Below are 24,854 nucleotides of genomic sequence, written 5' to 3' on the forward strand. Positions count from 1 at the left end.
ATACCCTTCAGTACAGTAAAGTCAAATTCTGAATTATGGGATACAAATTCAATTAAATTCAACAAGAATTTTTATTATCCATACCGGAGTAGTTAGGTGGCACAGTGGATAGTGCCTGACATGAAGTCAGGAAGACATATGTTCCTGAGTTCAAATCTGACTTCAATCACTTACTAGCTTGTGTGACCCTGGGCAAGTCATTTAATGAACCCTGTTTGCCTCAGTTTCCTCATCTGTAAAATGGGGATAATAATAGCTTCTAAACACCCCACCCCCCCAGGGTTGTTATGAGGATCAAAGGAGATATTTGTAAAGGCTTAGCACATGGCACATGTTTGTTCAGTCATTTTCCATTCATGTCAGACTCTTCATGACCCCATTTGGGGTTTTCTTGGCAAAGATACTGGAGTGGTTTGCCTTTTCCTTCTCCAGCTCATTTTACAGATGAGGAAACTGAGGCAAATAAGGTTAAGTGACTTGCCCACGGTCACCCAGCTAGGAAGTGTCTGAGGACAGATTTGAACCCAAGAAGATGAGTCTTCCTGACTCCTGACTTTATCCACTGTGCCACCTAGCTGTTCCTTCCAGTTCTAAATTTATGCTCCTATGAGCATAAAATCTCAAATGATTTTAGCAAGGGTTTATTCATTGCAAAGGAAGGGTAAAAATCTGCAAGTAAATTACAAAGGAAGGGCAAAAAATCTACAAGTATGTGTAAGTGGTAGAGTAGTTCTACTCTAAATGCTCTAAATGTGTCAAACAACCTGGTCCAGAGCCAACAAACTTGTCCAAGGATCCATTTGGACCTGTCAAACTGACCCCTCTGGATCCAGCCTCGGATACACAGGATACATGAGCTCTACTGGGATGGAAGAGACATAGCCTTCCCCTTCTCCTCTCCCTCTTCCCTCTCTTCCTCCTTCCCCTCCCCCTCTTCTTCCTCCCTCTTTCCTCCTGCTCCTCCACCTTCTTTCAAGATGCTCTGCTTGGTTCTCTGATTCTGACTCTATCCTGGGGAGGGACCAATATGCTCTTCTTCACATTCTAATGCCCTAAATCACAAATCCTGGTGACAATCCCAAATATATAAGAAAGCGGTTACAGATACATACAAATAAACTGTTTCATAAAGTTTTTTGGTTTGTTTGTTTGTTTGTTTTGTCCAGACCTGTAATTTCTTTCTTTTTGAAAACTTCCAGTGGGAACTTTCACTGCTAATGCAAATGCATAACTGCTCTGCCACTTACATTGTTTTATGCTCAGAACTCTCTTCTCTCCTCCAGAGAGTTACCTGGGGGCATTAAGTGACTTGGCTGGAGTCACACAACCAATATGTGCCAGAGCAGGCCTTGAACCCAGGTCTTTTTTTATTTATTAATTTTTATTTTTAGTTTACAACATTCTGTTCTACATAATTTTGAGCTCCAGATTTTTTTCCCTCCCTCCCCCCTCCCTCCCCAAGATGGCATGGAATCCCATATAGCTTCCATGTATAATTTCGCATTGAATTAATTTACACACTAGTCAAGTTATGGAGAAGAACTGTGGTCAAATGAAATGAATCATGCAAGAGAAGAGACAGGACCAAAAAAAAAAACCAGAAAACAAAAACAAAGGAGAGAAAAGGAAAAATAAAAGGGGAAGGGGGGGGAAGGCTAGTATGAAGTGTGCCTCAATCTGCATTCATACTTCATAGTTCTTTCTCTGGATGTAGATAGCATTCTTCATTTTGAGTCCTTTGGAGTTGTCTTTGTACCTTGCGTTGCTGAGAAGATCGAAGTCTGTCAGGTGAACCCAGGTCATCTGAATTGAAGGAAAGTTCTCTAGCTACATCACCATTCTGCACACCTCTCCCCCCCCCCCCCCCCCCCCCCCCCCGCAAGCATGTCAGTATATCACTTTGTCCTGGGTAATAGTCCAGGAACATCTCCTGGACAGGGAGAGGTATGAGTGGACCTCCAAGTGAGAGAAGGGCCTTGATTTAGCAGGTGGTAATATGGTGGCAGGAAGGGATATTCCTGGTCTAAAAGAATCTTTGTGTGGCAGTTCTGAGACAAGAGACAAGACGAGCTGTGTCAAAGTGGGGAGATCTACTTGACTGGACTAAAAATGGTCTGAGTTGAAGATTCATAGGATATAAGTGTAAATAAATAGATACAGAGAAAACTGAGGTCATTTTATCCACAAGCTTTGGCAGTAGGTTAGTAACAGCCAGGACTAGAAACGTTAGGTATTTGGCTTCTGGTCCCTTCCTCTTTTCTTTAGAAGAAGATTCAGAGAGAAGTACCAGAGTCATCCAGGTGTCCCTGACCCTATCTCTCTCTGTCCTTCTCAGGTCTGCAGGCCCAAGTGGTCCAGGTGAATGACACCGTATCTGGCTTCATTGGCACAGATGTGGTGCTCCACTGTAGCTTCTCGAACCCCCTACCCACGGTGAGGATCACCCAGATGACATGGCAAAAAGCCACCAATGGCTCCAAGCAGAATGTGGCCATCTACAATCCAAATATGGGAGTCTCAGTGCTGGCTCCCTACCGAGAGCGTGTGACCTTTCTCCAGCCTTCCTTCACTGATGGTACCATCCGACTCTCCCGTCTCCAGCTGGAGGATGAGGGTGTCTATATCTGCGAATTTGCTACTTTCCCCACAGGGAACAGGGAAAGCCAACTCAACCTCACTGTTCTAGGTAAGTTTACCTCAGTCACAACCCCATGCTCTCCAATGAAGGACCTCCTGATCAATAGCCTACAGGAGATCCTACATTCTTCCATTTATTGGGGGGGAGGGGAGGTAGCTTAGCCAGTACTTTCCCTCTAGACCACAGTAATCTTAGCCATGCCTCGTGAGGGTTAATTGCACCAACCTGGTGGATGCCCTCCCTTACCACTAGATACAGTTCCAGGCTTAAGCAGGGAGGTTAACATATGTTTAAGACTCGGTCAAGCTGTTTCCATGCTACCACTGGGATGCGGACGAGGGACCCAGTTAGCTCTGGCACAACTAAGTGATAGAGTTTGGTGAACCATTGTTCTGACCCTCGAGAAGTGCTCCCTGGGAACACCGCAGTGAGCAATGTCAAGAAGCAGAGAGTTTTTGAAGATCATGAGAAGACCTACTTCTGGAGCATGTGGGGAAGATTAGAAGGCAGAGCAGAAGGACCCACATATTGGGATGGGTACAAGGCATTGGACCAAAAGGTTAAGGGAGGTTTGGGAATCTCCTTTTAGAAGAAGGAAACAGTGTACCCAGTACAGTTGAAATGATAATAACAATCATTATCATTACCAACAACCGTAAGAACATTTCTATAAAGTTTTTAGATTTGTGCGAAATGCTTTACATAACATTGTCTGAGGACCTAAAGTTCAGATTCTATCTCTGACACTTAATGCCCGTGTAACTTCAGGCAAGTAATTTAACCTCTCTGGTCCTCAGTTTCCCTCAAGGATAAAATGTGGGGGTTGGATTAGATGATTCCTAAGGTTCTTCCAATTCTAAATTTATGATAATCAGTCTTCTGTGCATGAGTTTTGTTAAAAACAACCAGGAGACAAAGGTAACAGATCCTGACCTTTGGAGGGCCTGACAGGCACCATCAATCAATCAACAATTAAGCACCTACTATGTCCCAAGCACTGCTTAGGCTTGAAGGGTACAAGTATAAATGTTCTATCCTAGACCTTCATCTCTCCGCTTTCTCAATGGGGGCAATTTCATCTGTCCCCCATAACTTTGTTGGGTTTTTAAAAAAAAAAAAACTTTACTTGCTTTTATTTATATATTTAACAGTTCTAAAGCATTTACTTCTTTGGGTTTGTGGTTTTTGTTTGTTTGTTTTTTGAGGCAAGCAGGGCTAAGTGACTTGCCCAGGGTCACGCAGCTAGTGCCTAAGGCTGGATTTGAACTCAAGTCCTCCTGACTCCAGGGCCAGCGCTCTCTCCACTGCTCCACCTAGCCGCCACTCTTCTCCCCTATGACTTTAAATATCACCTCCATGCAGATGTGTATATCCAGCCCCAGTCTCTCCCCTGATTAACTATTGCATCAGCAGTTGCCTATTGGATATTTCAAACTGGATATCTTAAAGACACTTCACATTCATCATGTCCAGAATTGAGCTTATTTTCTTTACCCTCTACTCCTAAATACTTGTCTCTTCCAAACTTCTCTTTCTGTCTGAGGCACTCCCAACTTTCTAGTCTCCCAGGTTCATAACTTTGGCATTGTCCTGGACTCCTCATTCTCTCCCATATCCTGTCACTTGCCAAATCTTGACATTTCTACTGCCACAGCACCTCTTACATCCACCTCCTTCTCTCTGCTCCCCCAGCTACCACCTTCTTTTCCAACCCTCATCCCCTCTCACCTAGATTTGAGCAACAGCCTTTCCTGCCTCAAGTCTCTTCCCCACTCAAGTGCATCCTGCGCACTTCTGCCACAGTGATTTTTCTTTTCTTTTTTTAAAAACACATTAGTCATGTTGTGAAGGAAGCATCAGAACTAAAGGGAAAAGCCATAAGAAAGAAAAAACCAAAAAATGAAAATAGTTTGCTTCTCTCTGCGTTCAGGCTCCATGGTTCTTTCTCTGGATGTGGAGAGCATTTTCCATAGTGAGTCAGTCATTTTTCTTAAGGGCAGGTCTACCCACGTCACTCCCCTACTCCGTCAACTCTAGTGGTTTTCTATGGTCTCTAAAATCAAATACAAACCTTTCTCTTGAGCTTTTAAGCCCTTCACACGACTGACCCCAACATGTCTTTGTAGCATTGTTGGATATTACTGCCCTCCTAAATGCTATGATCCAACCAAACTATGCTTCCCTCTGTTTCTCCCACCTCCATGCCTGTGCTCTTACTGGGGATGCTCCCCTTCTCCCCTTCCTCACCTCTGCCTCAGAGAATTCCTTTCTTCCTTCAATCTGGGTCAAGTACTACCTTCCACGTGAAGCTGATCCATGCTTTCCCTCCCAAACAATATTCTACTGATCTTACTTTGTATTCATTTTGTATATAGTCTCTTCATGTTTATTTTGTGTATACTTGTCTCCTAGTTGTGTTCCCTATTGAAATGTCCTTAAAAAGTAGGGATTACTTCTTTCTTTGTGCTTAAATCCCCTCTTCCATGTCCTACTCTACCTGATTAATGGGAGGAAAAATCAGAGTGGGTAAAGGATAGGCAAGAGAAGGACTGGAGGCTCTCATTATGTTCTGTCTTATTTCCTGGCAGCCAAACCAACAAACTGGATGGAAAGCACAAAGAAAACCCTGACAGCCAGGACTGGACAGACAGAAAAGGTCCTGGTGGCCACTTGTACCTCAGCCAATGGGAAACCACCCAGTACTGTTTCATGGGACACCCGGCTGAAGGGTGAAGCAGAATTCCAGGAGATCCGGCACCCCAATGGCACAGTGACGGTGATCAGCCGATACCGCCTAGTGCCCAGTCGAGAAGCCCATCGGCAGCCTCTGGCTTGCGTCGTCAATTACCAACTGGACCGGTTCAGTGAGAGTGTCACCCTCAATGTGCAGTGTGAGCCAGGGAAACAGGAGAGGAGTGGGACAGAGGGAGGCAGGGCTTTGGGGAGAAGCCTCAGGGCTTGTGGGTGAAAATGATCTTGAATGACCAATGCTATCTCCTCTCCTTGGCTCCAAATTCTTTCCCCACCATTGCACTTCACCTTCATACTTTCCTTCTTTTTGTTGCCTGTCTTCTCTTTTCTATCCTCTTGACTTTGTTTTTTTACCTTCTCTCTTCCTTATTTCCTTCCTTTCTTTTTTGTCTTTGTGTGTGTGTGTGTATACACACTCTCTTTTTCCCTTTTACACTCTTCCCTTCATCCTCCCTGTCTTCTATTTTTTCATCTTCTCTCCTCTTGTCCTCCCTCATTCCTCTTCCTCCCCATCAACCTGTTTATTCTGCCTGTGCCATCTCTCTACCCCTTCCTCTCCCCACCACGTTTCTCATCCCCTTTCCCTCTCCTGTACTACATTACTGTTCCCTTCAATTTTGCCTCTATTCACTATGCCCTCTTTTCCCCCAACACATCCTCCCTGGCTCTCCCATCATTCTCCACCAACCCCTTCACCCAACCCACAGATGAACCTGAGGTGACCATTGAGGGCTTTGATGGAAACTGGTACCTGAAACGAATGGATGTAAAACTCACTTGCCAGTGTGATGCCAACCCTCCAGTCACCCACTACCAGTGGAAACTGTAAGTATTTCCTAGTTCTCTTTCCTCGACCTCATTATCCCAGCCTTGGGCCAGCAACAAGACCACTACCCCCAGGTTTAGCCTTCCTCCAATGGGGTAGGGAATTCATTTGAGGGTGAGCAAGGGCTTATTAATTATGAGGGGGAAATAATCTATAAGCATATACAAAAGAGTGTTGTGCTATAAAGTATCAAAAGCAAAATCCATAGACAGAAATATTGTCCAGAATCCCTAACCTTAACAACCCAGTATGAAAGTCTCCAAGTGATGGAGACTCCATTCCTGCTCCCTCCCTCTGTGGAACCCCTCCCCTGTTCTACCTCCAATTTGACTCTGAATCTCCTCCTTCTATGCAGGAAGCTTAATGTGGTTTGCCTGACCAAGCTCATAGGTAGGGAGGTTTTCTTTCCAGTCTATAGGGCTCCACACTATCCACACACACTTCTAATCCCTATATCAGCAGTTACTTAGAGCTCACCTACCTGCCTGTGTCCCGGCTCACACAGGTAGCCAGGGGTGTGCTGGCCTCAGTACTAATTTTCAGTGTGAGCATTTACACCTTGAAAATGGGCAAACACTACAAATTAGAGATTGATTTATTGTTTTGCTGATTGCCTGGACTTAAGAAAAAGATGAAAAAAATGCTAATGCAGATTAAACTTAGTGGGCTGTGGGCACATTATAGTTTACCTGCATCCCACTATACGTGGTGTCTTAGTAACAACATTAGTAACATAAAAGAATAACAGCTGGATGAGGATTTGTTAGCATTTCTTCCATTATCTTTCTCCCTATTTCTTCCCAGAGAGCCCTTCTGTATAATAAATAATATTTTTTAAAGAAACAGGAAAGGAAAAACTAGAGCAAAACTAGTTCATGCATTGAGACGACCTGAAAACATATGCAATATACCACACCCTTGAACCTCTCCTATTTCTTCTTTGGGACCATGCTTGAAGAATAATGTTATTAACAAAGGTTGCCAGACCAAATAGTCAATCTCCAAGCCAGGAAGAACAAAACAGAGACCAAGTAGAAGAAATTACAACCAGGTGGGAACAGGATGAGGAGGGACATGCCATCCCTCTCTGCTACTTGAGACATCTCAAAGGTGTTTTCTGTGAGTCTGTAAAGGATGAGCCTTCATCCCAATACACTAATTCAATTACCAAAAGGAGTCATTTTAGCCACTGGTACAATTGTCTACAGAGCATTAAGCAGAAGAGAATAATTGCAGAGTGGTGATCTGTCCTCGAACCGTTTCTACCTGAACTCCATCAGAAAAGATGAGGAGAAGGAGACAGCGGCAGTGATGATAATGATAATGTTTCTGTCTGAACTCCACTGAATGCAAGGAGACAGGAATAATTAATACTAATGATAGCCAACAAGGATAGAGTACTTTAAGGTTTTCGAAGCGCTTTGCCCATAGTATCTGATTTCACAGAATCACAGCATTTCAGAAGCGGAGGAGATGGCTAAGGCCATCCAGTCCAATCTGAAAATGCCTTCTGAGCTGGGGATGGGGAAACAGAGACTCAGAAAAGAGTCTCTGTTCATGGTGCATCTGTTGGAGGAGGTGAAATTCAAACCCAAATCTTTCCTGACTCCAAATCTATATTCTCACCACTATTCCACGTCATACCTTCACAGAAAAATCAGAAGCATCATCTTAGTATAGGCCAGAGAAGGAAGGACCACTCTGAGAGAGACCTCACTCTTTTTTCTTTTGTTCCAATGAAGTCAGTCATCCTGTAATAGGCTTCCTTTATTGTGTTTCCCTGCTGCTTGATACTAAATGTGTTTTCATTTTTGTTCAGTGATTCAACTTTACTCAGACTGCCCTAACCCCCACTATTTCTTTTTGAGTCATCCCCAGGAAAGCTGGCCTTGAAAAGTGGTCAGAATCATGCATTTTCCTGGGCTTACTCTCTACTTTTCCTCGACTGACAGAGGGAGGAAAGGGTGGGGAGAATATGGATGATCCAGACTTCCTTGGGTTCTCTAGGTTTTCACTCTCAAACCTCAACTCTGCTCAGATTAATTACCCAACCACCTCATTTGTGGTCTTCCTGACGTGCAGTACAGGGAGACAGATAAGGTTTGGGGGTTGGGAAACTAGATACCTGGGTTCAGGCTCTCCCACTTCATCCCAAGGTTCTGACAATCCCAACCTCAGATTCGGTTGTAGACAATCACTGGGGGATCAAGACTGAGAAATATGGGCAGGCTAGTGGGAGAGAGAACCTAGAAAAGTGTAGTTAGAAGTAGCTAGAACACAGCCCCATCAGAGATGACAAAAAGAGAAAATCTAAAAGGGCACAAAAGCAGTCATGTTGAACCGTCACAAGGTAAATGATACATAAGAGTACCACTTCACCTTGGATAAGCATGTCGTGCTTCCCAAAATCAACTCTGTAACCAAAGGAAGAGACACCATCCCCAGTATCACTGTGCATCACGATCCTTGTCCTTGGGAGGCACCATCTAATGGGAGACATATAGGACAAATCAACATGTAAAAAAAAAATGGAAAACTCATTAATGGGCATAGGTGGTTGTAGGTATATAGCGGGATGATACAACAATTCAATTCTGCACACACTTATGGAGTGTCTTCTGTGGCTCATTTATCCTTTATTCTCAGGTGGAACCAAGTGAGATTAATCAGGGTTGAGGGAAAAATGTGACATAAGCCGTCAAGGAGGTAGAAAGAAAACATTTCTCATGATGTAAGGGTAGAGGAATGATCATTTTGTCCCTTCCCTTGCAGGTTGAATGGTACTCTCCCCTCAAGTATGGACACCCAAAACAAGACCCTGTTCTTCAAGGGGCCTGTGACCTATAGCCTGTCTGGGACCTACATATGTGAAGCTACCAATCCCATTGGCACACGTTCAGGAATGGTAGAGGTCAATATCACAGGTAGGAAGCTTATGACTGCCCCCCACCCCCTCCAGCCCCATCCCCACTTCTCTCCTCTTCTGGCCCCCTAAGACAGCATGGCATGTACCCTAGGCTTGGCCTGAGCCTTAGGACTCTGGATCTTGTCTCTCAACTGGAGCAGATGGGGTTATTGTCTACCTTTGCTTATGCGCCCTATCTATCTCAAACCCTGGTCTCTGACGGATCGCACTCTGCTGTCTTTCTTCTGTGCTTGATTGAGGTCAGCGATGAGAGAGGAGGTGTCAGACATAGTGATGGAGGCTGGAGGAGGAGTAACAGGGGGAGGAGGAAAATCATTTGTTCATTTGGGGTGAGTTACTAGGGCAAAGTTCCAATGTTTGGAATTTCCCTAGAGGTCCTCTTTACTACCATCCTCTTTACTAGTTCTAGTTTGCACAGCTAGACCTATAAAGGGCCCTTCTTTCCTCCTTGGCAGCATGCCCATAATTCTGGCAGCTGCTATCAGGTGAATGGTAGTATCTGGCTTTGGTTGTGTCGATCAGATGGTTAGGCTATGCATGGTCAGTTGAGAGAAAGCCAGAGCATAGGATTGTAGCTTTAGATCTAAAGAGGCCTTGGAGATCACCTAGTCCATAATCTAGTAGTTTTACAGAGGAGAAACAGGTCCTGGTTGAACTACTTGCCCAGAATTATATAGGTAATAATTAGCAAAGAAGGGACATCAAAAAGTTTGTGTCCCAGGCAAGAAGTGATGCCACACAGATGCTAATCAAGAAAGGAAGTTTTGTCTTGAGTTGGTGGAATGAAAAGGATGTGGTGGTCACATATAAGAAAGGCTGCACCAGGTTGGTCTTAGCAGAGTTAGACGAAGTGATCTGGCAAAGCATCCCAAAATGAGATTTTCCCTGGGGATTTTGGTAGATAAAGTTATTAACTACAAGGTGATGGGGCAAAGATGGACCCTGGCAGTGATACCTCAAAAGCTGATTATCTCTGAGCAGTGATGCTCTATTGTCAGCATTTGGTGGGGAGCTCCTTCGTAGGCAGATTTGTATCCCAGGCAACAAAAAAGAACCTCTGGAATGATCCCCAGTGTGATCAGAGACCTGCCCTGCCCTGCCCTTGGGACCCTCATAAGTTGCCCTTCTCTCTCTCTCTCTCTCTCTCTCTCTCTCTCTCTCTCTCTCTCTCCCTCCCTCCCTCCCTCTCTCTCTCTCTCTCTCCCTCCCTCCCTCCCTCCTTTATCTCTATGAGTAACTTTCTATCCTCCCATACCAAGGAAATCACTACCCCGTGCCTACATCTGGCTTGTTTGACCTTAGAAAAATGGGAGCTAGTAGCAAGAGAAGTCTAAGGCCTTAGTGGTTACAGCTCCCAGCTACATAGAGAACAGAAGAGACAGGGCAAAACCTCACTTTCCTTCCTCTCCAAGCAAGAGGCCAAGTGGTATGTGTGACTGGATCTGACAGGGGAAGAAATACTTATCCCTAGAAAAGAGGCCATCCAAGAAGTACCTGGGAAATGAGAGCAACCAGGACTCTTTCCAACAAGAGATCCTTTCTCCTGGCACAGGGAAATTCTTGTGTCCCAAAGGAGAGATCTTTCCTTCCTAGTTAATCTTCTGTTGGTGCCTGTGGAGAAACTGCCTACAAGGAGATTAGTGAGCATGGTTGGAAGGAGTAGAGGAGACCCAACAGTAAGCTAAGGTCCGCTTCTTATTTCACTGCCATTCCATTTTCCCTCTCTACCATGGAGAGTTACCAACATCAGGACCCACAAGTCTTATGGAAGTAGCTTCGGATGTACAACCTCAGAAGTTTAGGGGAGGGTTTGGTTTCTTGCTTTACTCAAGGTTGTAAGGCATCCATGGCTGCTATATAGATTACTCTCAGTTGGTGTGTTACCTGTGAAATTTAACGCTGGGCCTGGAGAAAAGGGAAAAGAGAAGTAGGGAAAGGGTCCTGAAGTCAGGATAAAAGGCTTTGGCTGTGAACAGATGAGAGAAAAGGGAACAAGGAGGACCATAGGGAGGAAATATAAGTAGAACACCACCTAACCAGTTGTCAGGTAATGGAATCAAGTTAGGAATCATGTTGGTTGTCTTGGTGATGGTGGTTGTAAGGGGACTGGTGGTGCCTTGCCTGATGGGAGGGGCAGGGATGGTTTGTGGCACCTGGGTGGGGAAAGAAGAGGAGAAACATCTCATTGTTCACAGAGATGATGGAAATGATTGTGGTGGTTGATGGCAGAGGAGACGATGGCCTTGATCATGGTAATGGCAATTCTGTTGGTGATCCTGATGAAGAGGGGTATGCCCATAATTGGGTCACTGATGCCAGACAGCTGCTTTCAGGGGAAGAGTTGGCCAGGAGACAACACAACTTCTCTGATGCTAATGGGAAATGGGGTGCTTTGGAGGCACCATGGTGGGGAGGGATAAACAAGGCAGATCTCTTCCCCCAGCCCCCAAGGGTGCAGTCTAGGGATTTAGCGAAGGGTGACAGGACTGTTGGCTGCCTAGTTAGGCCAAGCTGAGGGGAAGCTGAAACTCATTGAATCATTCATGAGCCCAGGATCTGTTTATCCAGCTCTCCCCGAGGGCTGATTAGGCCCCCGCTCCAGAGGACTCAGCCGGTCGTGCTGAGCCATTACGGGGACATTTGTTCCTGGGCTCGAAAGTAATTTCAGGATTGTCAGCCGACCACAAAAACCTCTTCCCAGAGCCGTCTGCCACAAACAGGACTGCACCTGCCACACTGGCCACCCTAGGTGGAGAAAAGCCAGACGCCACCCCCCCCCTCCCAAGAGAGTCACTCACTCTAACCCCTACCCAGTGACCTATACATTCATTCTCCAGGGCTAGGGGGCCCTGGTCACCCTGTTGGGCTGGGGAGCTGGCCAGAAGGAGATGGATAAGTAGAAATTTAATATTTGATTTTGGCCATCCGTCTTGGTAATAGCTTTTCCTGCCTCTCCTGGGGTGGTGGGTGGTATATGTCTGTATAGGGAACTGCGATGTGGCTAGGGTAGTAGAAGGGGAGAAGAGAAGAGACTTCATGGGGTGAATCAGGCTGAAGGGAACATGTATGAAAAAGCATAGATAACCATAGCATGTTTACAGGCACAGATGCTACACATTAGCATGTATGAGTACATGCCAACATGCTTCCACTTAATGGCCCTGTACCCAGGTTCTCCCCACCCTGGAATCTGAGTATATGTCCTGTGGCCAAGAATACATACAGCTCCCTTCTCCTATCAAGGGTTGTGGTAATGACTTAAAATTGCAGAAGATAAGAGGTGAAAGGTGAAGCACATAGCAGGTCATGTGGATGGGCAGTGAGGATTAGATTTATTCATGCTGGGACAGTCTCCCAGAGTTAGATCAAAGACTCATTGGTCTAGAGCTGGAGGAACCGAAAACACTAACTCCCTCATTATAACTGATAAAAAATAACTCAGGCCTGGTGATGCCTCTACCACCAGGCAAATTGGCTAGTACTCTCTGATCACCTGGAAAAAGACACCAAGAGCTAAATTCCTTCCAATGGACTTCAGGGGAAATCTCACCCCAGAGATGCTAGTAGGTGACAGATGGTTATTCTAAGACTTCCATGCCCAAGTGGTCTCAGAGCAATGACATGCTCTGCCCCTGCCCTAATTCTATTTTGTCCTTCCCGCTCTGGGGATACAAATGAGGGTTGCAATTGTATGGGATCTTTTGGATTTGATCAGCCTAAAGAAAACCTAGGGAAAGACACAAGGACTTAGCAAACAGAGGGCTGAAGGTGAGGAAGGGAGAGGAGGGTATCCTGACTTCTCTCCAGCTTTTTCACCTCCCCTGTCATACACTTCTTACCAACAAGACCCCACGATGTCCAGAGAGGCCCATCCCATGACCCCAGATCTGTCACCTAAGGAATAATTCCTCCCACTTCCTCCATACATTGAATTTCTTTCCTCATTTGGAAGCCTTTTTTAAAAATTTAAATTAATAGATATTTTCTGTTTGGAATATTCCTACTGGGGGTTAAGAGAATAAGGTATATGGGGTTTTGTGCTCTTCCAAAAAAGCACGACTGGTTCTCAAGAATTCTCTTCTGTTTGATGAGAAAGAAGTGTGTGATCGTTACTTGTCTGTGTATCCATGTGTGCTAGTGAATGTGAGTTTGGACGTGAACAAATGTGAGTCTGTAAACATGTGCAGGTCCTGTGGGAGAGGATATATTTGAAAGTGTATACAGAGTGCTCAGAGGGAGGATTAATTCTGACCACTGGTTTGGCTGTGCTCTGTGTCCCTCCCACCTTCCTCCTGATGGCAGGACACAGGCACCACAGCTGCAACAACTGGATAGTGGGAATTACTTCTGAGAGGTTGAGCCCTAGATTCCCCTTGCATGCTGGGAAATGTAGTTTCTCCCTAGTTCCCAGGGCTGCCCTAGCCTGTAGCTTTCTAGCATAACATTTCCATCATTGGACCCAAGTAATAAGCCCAGTCCTTCTTTTGACACTGGATTTACCTCAGATACTAAGCTGAGACCTTCTACCTTGAGCTACAAACCCAGCACTGTTCCCACTCATGCCTCAATCTTATGCCTGCACCCCACACCCCAAAAACAAACACCAACCACAAAAAAAGCCACTCCAGCTGTCAGTCAGATTTTGATTCCCTTTCATAGGGCCCATCCAGGGGAGGCAGTAACCTGGGCTCTGGCCAGCCAGCAGGAACATTTCCTCAGCTCAGTCCCCGCTGTAGCTGCTCCCAGCTGCTGCCCCTCCTCCCCCAACCCCAGGCTTTGCTCCTGGCATTGAAACAAGAACTACTGGATGAATGTGACAGCTGGCAGGGCTAGAGGGGGTGGGGGTCGGTCAGGCAGCAGCAAAGGAGGATGCCTCATTCCTGAGCATACAGCCTTCTCTGTTTGGGAGGGAATGGAGGAAGCCTTACTCCCTGCATCGCCAGATCCCTCCCCTCTCTTTCTGATCCTTAGTGTCAGAATACTTCCACTGAAAAGCCATTTGAACCATCCCCCCGCCTCCAGACTGGCTGCTCAGCTAGCTAGACAAGGAGCCCACCTTCCTTATCCCAAAAGATCCTTAGGAAAGAGGCCTCCTCCCTCCACTCCCTTAGGGCTTAAAAAGAAACAGGGGTCTGGAGAAGGCTAAAGCACTTTATAATATAGCACTACCTGTCTTATTCTTCCTGTCTAAGCCTGTGTGACCTTGGACTGGTCACTTCCTTTGCCTAGGTCTCAATGACCTTATCTCAAGGAGCTTGGACCATAAGATCTCCAAATGTCCCTTCCAGAATATTTTCTTGTGATTATATGATACCATAAGCTTCCATTGCAGTGATCAAGGCTTTCATATTGGCCACTTCCCATATGGACTAGATACCCACGTGGGATACAGTTGCGGTCCATTTAGGGAGAGCACATGCAGCAGCTCAACAACCATACAGGACAGGGCAGAGTTAAGCACCAAAATGAGTACTAATGATTCTCATCAACAGCATTAACAATAAGCATTTATTAAGCACCTACTATATGCCTGGCACTAGGAAGAATAAGAAAGGCAGAAATATGGTCCCTGTCCTCAAAGAAATTCTAATGGAGTTCTGAGAAAAGAGGAGTCATTGTGGGCTGGGGTGATTAGAAAAACTGGGGCTCCAAAGAAAACTGAAGGATGGTGGGGACCTCAAAAGGTAAAGAAGAGGAGAAAGGGCATTCCTGTGGGGAACAGAGGAGTGAAAGGTGACAATGAGGATCTTGGCAGAGGGTTCATATTTGGGACTTGGGGAGATGGAAGCTGGGTAACTTTAAGGTGGTACAGGACCTTGCACCTAGTAATAACTGTTGAAATGAACTATGAAGGGCTTTGAATGCCAGGCTGACTTTATCTTATAGGCAGTTTCAAGCCACCGAAGGTGTTCAAGCAAGGGAATGGCAAACCAAAATTGCCCCATGAGTGAGGTGAATCTGGCAGCAGTCATGTTGATGAAGCTATTTGGGGTTTATAAAGTGCTTTCCTCACCACAGCCCTTTGCGATAGATAAAACCTGTATTGTTGTCACCATTCTACACGTAAGATAAATGAAACTCAAAGAGGTTATTGAAACAACGTGGTTGTACAACCAGCAAGCAATAAAACTGAAACTCTTAAGTCTAGCACACCTTGGGGCTGGGGTTGGGGATAGGGAGGAACCTTGGATAAGAGAGACCTGTAAAAAAGATGTAATGTTATATGAGTGCTTGATAGCAGAGTCATTGAAAGAAGGAATCAACAGGATTTGGTGACAGGTGGTGTATAGGAGTTGGAGTAGTCATGTGATCTACAACTGGGAACTTCCATCTCTCCCAACCCAGAGAGATAAAGGGACTTTGCCGAGGCAACCCAGGCAATAAGTTTCTTTTCTTTTTTAGGGGCAGGGGGTGAGGCAATTGAGGTTAAGGGACTTGTCCAGGGTCACACTGCTTGTAAGTGTCTGATGCTGTATTTGAACCCCCGACTCTAGGGCGAAGGCTCTATCCGCTGTGCCACCTAGGAGCTCCCAAAGCAGGTTTCAAGGGGGAAAGGTTTCAAGGGAAAAGGGGGAAGTTAATAGAAGCTGATTTCTGAGGGAAGGCCATGAGCTCCGTTTTGGATACATAGTTTGAGGGCACAGTACGGCAGTATTAGTCTCTGTAGGATCCAGGCTACAGCAGAGGCAGGGTGGGAGCTTGGCTAAGAAGTAAGGGATGAAGGGACTTACAACTGGGGAATAAGCATACTAGTTGAAACTGTGGGACAGGAATGGTTTGCTAAGGGAAAGGAGAGAGACTAAGAAGAACAGAGGACCAAGGACTTAAGCCAGTTAGTGAAGCAGAAGAGAGAAAGGAGCCAGCAGTAGAAACAGAAAGGAGAGAAAGGCAGGGGAAAAAAACGCTAAGACATCTCATGTTACCAAGACCTCAGCAGGACAATAGTTTTCCCAATGAAATGGGATGTCCTACACCTGGAATTTGTCCATTTTTGATGGACAAGTCCTCCACATCCTTCAAGGCCCAGCTCAAGTGCTACCTCCTTCCCGAAGACTTCCCTGGATACCCCAACCCACAGACACCTCTCTTGCCTCTGAACTCATCGTCTGCAGCATTCACTGGGCCTGTGGCACAATCATAGACTAGTTCTGGAAGGGTCTTGGAGCTCATCCAGATCAAGCCCTTCGTTTTACAAATGAGGAAACAGGCCGAGAAAAGAGGTGATGTGGCTCTATCCCTACCCAGCATGGTATAGAAAAAGCTCTGCACATGGAGTCAAGGCCATGACTCTGGGTACAGGACCTAGCAGTAAAGCACCATGTATAAATTTCAGCAATTATGTATGTTTGTCCTATGTCTTTCACCAGACTGTAAGCTCCCTAAGGCCAGGGACCATCTTTTATTTCTTAACTTCACTCACAGTAAGCATGAATGAATGAATGAGGAAGAAGTTTACATGTAGAGAGGGAAAATGGTGGAGGTCCAGGCAGAAAAGGGGGGTCCTGGAGGTTAGTCTAGGAGGAGCGGGGATTACTGCCACCTGCCTCTGTGGCCCCACATAAAAAGTCCTCCCCTTCCAGGTGGTGAGCAGGTGCTCAATCAGATAAAACACATAGGGCTATAAATGGGATGGGGAACTAAGCCGGATGAAGGAAGCTGGGGAAACTAGGAGGGAAGCCTGAGCCCGGGAACAGGGGACAGGCAGACTAGCGTTCCAAGAGGGAGCTGGCTGTACAGTTCTGAGCAGAGGGACAACTACATCTCAACCGTTGGCAGTTTTCCCTGGGAATAGTAGGTAGTGTGAGTGAGGCTTTTATCACTGCCTTTCGCCATCAGAGACGCTTTAGAGGAGATTCTTGTTTGATCTACAGGATGTCTGACGCCATTCCCACATGGTGAGAACTCACTTTCAAACAGAGTTCAGATCTTAGAACTAGGAAGCACCTTTGAGACCGACGAATGTGATCCCCTCATTTTACAGACAAGGAAACAGTTTCAGAGAGGTTAAGCAACTTTCCCAAGGGTACACAGCTAGCACGAGTGGGGCTAGAACTCAGGTCTTCGGACTGGTGCCCTTTCTACTCTTCAGACTGAGCTGAGGGAAGGAATTTCATCTTCCCTGTTTCCCTCTCTGCTGTGGGAACAGTCAGTCGGTCATTAAGACCAGGATATGTATGAAATGGATGAGAGCTCTCCACTGAAATGCTGGGAAAGCAAAGGAGGGGAAAGGCTGGTTCCAATCCCCCTCACCCCAACTTCTCTGTTCTGTCTAGCAGATGAAAGGTGAGAGATGTACTAGTGGTCTGAAACCTCTGGATATAGATAGCCTATTCTCCCTCTCCACCCCCAAAACTGAAGACCTGCAGACTTAGCCCCCATGTCCTGGGCTTTCTCCTTACTCCAGCACTGGTCTCAGGAGCCACCCAGTGGTGGTGCTAGGAATGGTCACCAGTCTACCTTGCTGTGACCCCTTCTTAGACCTGTAGCCTTTGACCCTGCCCCTCTTGAATGCCTTCTCCCCCACTCCCTTTTTCCTCTGAACCTCATTGTCCCTACACCTGCTGTGGTACAATGGGGAAAAAAGCACTGGAGTCAGGAGACCTGGGTTCAAGTCCTGACTCTTGTCTATGTATTATCTTCATGTCTTGGGGGGAATTCATCTGTAAAATGGGGGTTGGCGAGGAGGTCAGACCAAAGAAGGTCCGGACTTGCTTTAAATACTAGCATATCCAGTCACTCTTCTGTCCCCAGTGGAGCCATATCAAAGGTGACCCAGTAAGGGGTTGGGAAAGAGGAATCAAGAAAAGAAGGAGCATTTGTCACCAGCTTTGTTCACCATCCTAGGTAACGAAACTCTGCAGTCTGCTCTACACCATGGCATGAGCTGGTGACTCCATCACTGCTCATTACCGCATCTTTCTTTTTCTCTTTCTTCCTCATCTCTTCCCTTCTACTTGTTCCTCCCTTCCTGTCTTCCTCCCCACCCCTTCTCTCCCTCTGTCTCTCCCTCCATCCTGCTTTCTTTCCCTTTTCCCCCTTTTTCCTTCCCTCTCTCTGGTCCCCCCCACCCCACCCCCACACACAATCTCTTTCTTCCTCCTCCCTCAGCCCCTTCCCATCATTCTTCCCAGTCCTTTAGTACAGACACTCTCCCTCTGGGATTTTGCATGCTTTCTTTCCCCCATCCTCAACCCCAGCCAACCAAAGACACCAGCTGTTTCCATCTGTTAGAGTGTAACCCTCCCTCAGCCTCAACAGGAAAGGAGCAAGCTAAGCAGGGTGGGGAGGGAAGGTGGATTGCAAGGTGAACTTGGGGAGGTGATCTGTGTTGGGAGACTGACTGTAGATAACCAGCTACTGGGCCCCCAATTCCCCCATAGCGGACGTCCCTCTCAGTGGACTAGTTCCACCTGTCTCCTGTTCCTTCTCCTTCTTCTGACCTCCCTTTATAACATGTTCAACCTAAGAATAGGAAGGAGTATCTTGGGGTCAAGGAGGTACACATACAGCCAGCATACATGCAGGTTTTTGTTGGGGTCTTTTTTGTTTTTTTTGTCCTGTGGACCAGTGTGTTTTTGCAATGCGCACATCATTGTACCTGTCTTTGTCTCCAGTGTTTTCTTGTGCCCATACACACATATGTTCTCTCCCTTACCACTGACCAACATGGGAAGAATAGATATATGAACTCCAGGAATGTTTGCCTACCAGAAACTCCAAATTTCCAACACATAAGCTGCCTTATAAGTGCGCTGAGCTATGCAATCAGGTCATGATGGTGGAAAGAATACTGCATTTGGACCCAAAGTGTGTCTGTTCCAGTCTCAGCTCTGCTATGAATAAGCTGTCTGACCCTGGGCAAGTCACTTAACCTCTATGGGCCTCAGGCTTCCCATCTATAGGAGGAGGTGTATTAGGAGGGCAGAGTTTATAATCTCAAAGAGGATCATATATATGTCTGAAAGGTTCGGAACTGCTGGATATAAGAAACTCTCAAAGTAGGAGGCAGAAGAATCAAAGCATATATTTAGGCTCCACAGTAACCAACCCATGAACCAGCATCCCCATTTTGACGTATTGATCAAAAGCTTCCAGGCCCAATAAGTACGCCTCACAAGAGTAACCAGGAGGCTACAGAGAAGCATGATGGTGTAAAACAAAATCATGCTTCCCCCTCTATGGTAAAAAGATTACCCACTGGCCTCAAGTCCTTGTTCAGCTTCCTGTCGTAGGTCAGCTCTGCTACTGGCAGTTCCCGCTCCTGCTTTAGCTTCGGCTGTGACTGTAGCTGTAGCAGCCTCTGGCTCCAACGGAAGCTGTTTTTAACCATCCGGCTTCTTCGGGGGGTGTAAGGTACGCCGGGGAAAGCACAGGTTCTTTCCATCAGCTTAAGCAAGGGAAGCAAGGTGAAGGGGCCGACAAGCTTACTCCAGTCCAACATACAAACAGCATTCAGTTCAGGGGAAAAAGCCAAACTAGTCAAGGGCACTTGTTGACTAAGTGCTAAGGAGCCCCATTTTTGGTTGCCAACACAGGAGGACTTTTGACTAAATGACTCATGAGGTTCCTTCCACCTCTAAGACAAGCATGTATGTGATGTGATGAACCATAGAGCTTGTCTAATACAACCCCCTCGATTTCCAATTGAGGAAACTAGGGCCTAGAAATAAGGCTAGATTTGCCCATAGTCACACAACACAGCATCTCTGTGGGCTTCAGTTTCCTCCCCTGAAAAATAAGTACATTAGGTAATATCCAGGAGCTTTTCTAGCTCGAAATCCTATGATATGGTGAGTCCAGCACTCTACTTCCCCACTATCTCTGAGATTGTCTTATGTGAATTCATGTGCAAATATGTTTTCATGTACATGTGTTATGTATGTGCCATATTGGTCTAAATCTAGGTTGCCCAGATTTCTGTGAAACTTCAGTGTACCCAGCATTCAATTGGTGTTACTTTTCAAAGAATACCTCTCTATAATTGTTTCCTTTCTTTCAAGGAGTTCTGATGTCTAGGGTGCGGCTTCTTCTATTCAGGTCGCTGATGCCTGGACTAATATCCCCATGCATGCCCCACGGTCAGACACACTTCTTTCTGTGCACAAACACCTGTCTCCACCTCCTAATGCAAACTCCTTTCTTGCCTTGCCCTATCCCTGCTCCAGATCCTCACCTCGTCTATGTTATAACTGCCTGGTTGCATCAGAAGAGCCAGAGGTGTCCAGCTTGGGCTTCTGTACCTTAGCATCTATTGCCCCCACTCCCACCCCTACCTTCTCCTCCAGGTCATTGGCATGGGTACAGCATCAGTCTGATGTCTACCACCCAAGAATCCCCTTTCCCTTTGACCCAAAGAATGGCCTGGAACCCACCAGTGCCTCTCTGGACCAGTCCTCTTCAAAGCCGTAGGAAGAGCTAGCCACGGTGTCTGGCGCACAGTCTGTTCTCACAAGACAGTTATACAAAAATATACACATGGAGGAAGCCTCATTCTCTAAAACACATAAGACTCTGAGAAAATAGGAATTTGGGTTTGTAGGTGAGGCTCAGGCTAGGGAATTGAGCTGGCATTGTTTCGGAGGAATTAGCCAGGATTGCTCAAAGGTGCCATAGGCATCTCTCGCCTGCTCTGGTTATAAATTACCCAGTAGGGCTTGGGATTTGGTGGAGGATAGGAACTTGACAGATGTCAGGACCCCAAAATCCCTCCATTTCAGGAATGGGGGAAGCACAGGGTCACCAGGCTAAGTCACGGGAAACCACATTCTTGGGGTACTTTTTTCCCCACCCCAATTCCCACCCCCTTCCTGGCTTTTCCCTCCCTATGCTCCCACCTCCCACCCCAATCCTTCCCCCTGCAGCCCTGAGAGGCAGAAAGAGACTGACGCTGTCCCCCTTCCATGTCTTTTCCTTACCCAGAGTTCCCCTACACCCCGTCTCCAACTGAACACGACAAGCGATCTGGGTCCGGCGTCCCCACGCCCATCATTGGGGGCGTGGTGGGGGGCATCATCCTGGTGCTGTTTGTGGCGTTGGTGCTTGTGGTCTACTTCCGCCGGCGCCGACACACCTTCAAGGGGGACTACAGTACCAAGAAGCATGTCTACGGCAATGGTTATAGCAAGGCGGGGATTCCACAACACCACCCACCCATGGCCCAGAACCTCCAGTACCCAGACGACTCAGATGATGAGAAGAAGGCTGGGCCGCTGGGGGGGAGCAGCTATGAGGAAGAAGAGGAGGAAGTGGGTGGGGGGGAGAGGAAGGTCGGGCCCCCACACCCCAAGTTTGATGAGGACGTCAAGCGGCCCTACTTCACCGTGGATGAGGCTGAGGCCCGATCTGATGGTTATGGGGACCGGACTCTTGGCTACCAGTATGACCCTGAGCAGCTGGACTTGGCTGAGAACATGGTTTCTCAGAATGATGGGTCTTTCATTTCCAAGAAAGAGTGGTACGTGTAGCCCCACCTCTACGCCCGCTCCCTTCCCCCCTCACCCGCACGACCCCAGCCCCCAGGTCCCCGAGGAGCTCAGCAGAGACTCAAGTGCCCCACCTTGAAGCCCCCCTACACTCTCAAGGTATATGGGGGAAAGGATCAAGCTGGGGCAGGGGGCTACTTTATTTTTTATCTCTTTCCTGGATGACTGCCTTCTACTCCCTGCCCCCTCCTTTACCCCTTCCCCCCCTTCCTGTGGTGTTGTGTTCGACTGTGGCTTTGGTGTTCCTGTACTTTCCTTTGACTACTATCTGCCCCGTGTATATGGAGCCTGTTCATGTCTTGTTGTGTTTCTTGACCCTGGGATATGAGGGGGCCCTCCCCCTCATCCCCTGCCCCCAAACACTGGAATTTGTTTATATGTTGTCTTCATTTTTTTTTCTTTATGGAGGGGGAGAGCTCCCCTGGAAGATACCCAACCCACCTCTCCCTCCCCAATGCTATTCCCTTTTCCTAGGTTGGGCAAACCTAGGACCACCTTCCTCTTTCAGTCTATCATGATTTAGCTACAGTGAATGGATGATTGTAGACCACCCTGACTCATCCCAGATGGAAGGGATGAAGGATTAGAGGAAGCAAAGCGATGAAATTGAACAGTTGCAGGATACATTTTAAATAAGAAAAATCTGGATTGTTAATTCTAGGCCTGATAATGCAATGCCCACGCTGGTCAGAGGATATTTTGCATTTTTTTTCCTCACTGCCTAACAAAGGGTTAGGTTAGCCATGATTTGATTCCTCTCTTAGACACACACACACACACACACACACACACACACACACACAAACATACATGCACACCCCCCTGTCCTCTCTTTCTTTCCCCAATGACTCTAGAATGGGGAAAGTAGCCTAGTAGTCTTTACCAACATGTATGTGTGAGCACACACACACACACACACACACACACACACACACACAGAGTTGATTTCTTCTCTGGCATCCCCTGTCCTTTACAGGAGCACCATATCTATTACCCTCAGCCATGAGCTTCACTCTAGGTGGACACTGCCCAGGGTGTGGCCACTTCTCTGTCCCTACCCCCAATCCAGGGTATCCTTCCCCAAAAAAACTGGGGATCCTCCCCAGCTGAGTGAGTTGGGGAAAGGAGCCTCTCAAAGAAAAACTGAGATCTGAACATGATCAGATCAGATAAAACCCTAATCTGGGGCCACCTGTCTAGACCAGTCTATACCCAAATTCCAAGACCTTTCGGGCTTGGCCCAGCCCATCCTGCTGTCTAAGGTGCTGATTTTTTGTTTTGTTTTGTTTTCTCTCTTGTTGTCACCCATACACAGCCAAACCCAACTCCAGCTCCCCAAATCTTCAGAGGAGGTGGCCCCAGCAGCTATCAGTATAGAATGAAATTATTTAGGGAGTTAAAGGTGAAGAAATGCTGTGTGTGTGTGTGTGTGTGTGTGTGTGTGTGTGTGTGTGTGTGTGTTTGTAGGGAGGGAAGAAAAGAGTTGGTAAAAACTCTTACATAGGACACTATATAAAACTCTCAAGTGTATCGACTAATGATATACCATATGCAAGTCAATACCAATGAAGTGGCAAGGTTTAATAAAAAGAACTGGGGGGGAGATGGATCCCTAAGCCCTGGAGAGTTCCTCTTCTGTTCACCGTCTCCACTGTCCTCCTTCCTGCCGTACTCAGACTTCATTGTGTCCCCCTACCAAAAGAGGAGCATGGAGAAGGCATCCAGATTAATGCAGGGCCCCTCTTGGTCCCTGACTCCCTGGTTTCCCTACCTGTAAATGGAAAAAGAGAAAGGGCTCAGCACAGAAGGAATTCCCTCCTTCCTCTGTCTCCCCTCCACGTTCAAAGTGCCTCAATGCCCTCAGCCCTCAGAGGGAAGGGGGACTTCTCAGCAGCCGACCCTCTCTCTCAACCCAGTGCCCTGTCCTTCAATTTGGAGTGATGAGCATGGGAAGAGAAAACCCAGTAGGGGCTTGACTCTTCCCCCTTGCTTCTAATAACAATCAAGTCCCTTCCCACAAAGGGCACCCGAGACAGGTGTCAAGGAGTGAAGACTGAAAATGTTGTCTGACCAACAATTCCCACTCCTAGTCAGAGTTCTGGGTCCCACTTAATACAACTAAGGGCCATAACTAGAGAGAGAGTGGTCCTATGGAATGATAGGCAATTGTTTTTTTTGGGGGGGGTGGGGCATCCTGGAGAGCATGCATTCAGGAAACCCTTTACCATTTATTTGCTTAATTCTCCTACACCAGATGCCACTGTAGAGACCCGAGCAACCTATAACTGGGCCTTAGTTTCCTCACCTGTAAAAACTAGATGAATTCTTCTTGTTCTAAGTCTTGGGGTCCTATGATACTATCCAGAAAATCATCCTCTCACCCAGGTGCTGCTACTTTACAGAGACTCCCTTCACCTCTTTGCCCTGGTCCTGCTCTCATCCCACCATCTCTGAACATGAGTGAGCTTCCCAGACAACTTCTTACCCCCTCAACCTGCCTGCAGGTACTAGAGCAGTGATCCTAGCTCAAAGCCCTTGACCACTAGACCCCTGTCCTAACCCTCCCAGTGGGCAGCCCAGTAGCCATGTAGCAGAAGTCTCAAGCCATGCTGACCCCATGGCTGGCCCTTCCTTCTCTTGCAAGCCTGGTATTGAGGAAGATGGGTTAGGGCAATCCTGAGACCTCTTCAACCATGGCAGGGTCAGGAACGGCTCTGGGACTGGATCCAGGGAGTCCCCCAGATGCTGTCTCCCCCAGCAGTATTAGCACTCTCTTTCCCCTCCTCTCCACTCTGATCCCCAAAAGAGCAGGGGATTCCTTCTTTATTATACCCTACCATCCTTGGCCCACCTCACTTCACATCCTCTTCAGTGACCATCTTCTTTGTCTGTTTGTTCTACCCAGAGAGGAGCCAGGGCCAGTGGCCTGCTAGAAGTATTACTTTTTCCTTAAATCCTCCACCCCAGTCTGCTCTCAGCCCTGTTCTAATCTGGCATCTTCTGGCATCCTAGAGTTAAATGGCTCTCTTTGCCCTTTCTACCCACTGATATACAGTGTCCAATCAAACCCTAGTGTTTCTTGCCTCATTTCCTTCCCCTTCCCCTTCCCCTCCCCCTCCCAAAGCAAAGCACAAAGAGCAGAGCACATAAGGGATGTGTCGAGGCATCCCCCTCCCCTGGACCCAGCAGTTGTTCCAGGTGGCCCACTGCTGCAGCCTTCAAGAGCACCGA

The 24,854-nt window shown here is 47.0% G+C and overlaps 1 protein-coding gene across 1 annotated transcript in view; it reads left to right on the forward strand.

The window, feature by feature from the left end:
- NECTIN1 (nectin cell adhesion molecule 1) overlaps positions 1 to 22,428 on the forward strand; it is a 97,271-nt gene extending 74,843 nt beyond the window's left edge. The window contains exons 2-6 of the mRNA XM_036744557.1: positions 2,336 to 2,686; positions 5,227 to 5,529; positions 6,097 to 6,214; positions 8,988 to 9,139; positions 21,061 to 22,428. Coding sequence (XP_036600452.1) covers positions 2,336 to 2,686; positions 5,227 to 5,529; positions 6,097 to 6,214; positions 8,988 to 9,139; positions 21,061 to 21,605 — 1,469 coding nt within the window. The 3' untranslated portion in view covers positions 21,606 to 22,428. The remainder of the gene's footprint in view (positions 1 to 2,335; positions 2,687 to 5,226; positions 5,530 to 6,096; positions 6,215 to 8,987; positions 9,140 to 21,060) is intronic.
- Positions 22,429 to 24,854: the final 2,426 nt, after the last annotated feature.

The sequence above is a fragment of the Trichosurus vulpecula genome, chromosome 2 (assembly GCF_011100635.1).
Source record: "Trichosurus vulpecula isolate mTriVul1 chromosome 2, mTriVul1.pri, whole genome shotgun sequence".
Classification (NCBI taxonomy): domain Eukaryota; kingdom Metazoa; phylum Chordata; class Mammalia; order Diprotodontia; family Phalangeridae; genus Trichosurus; species Trichosurus vulpecula.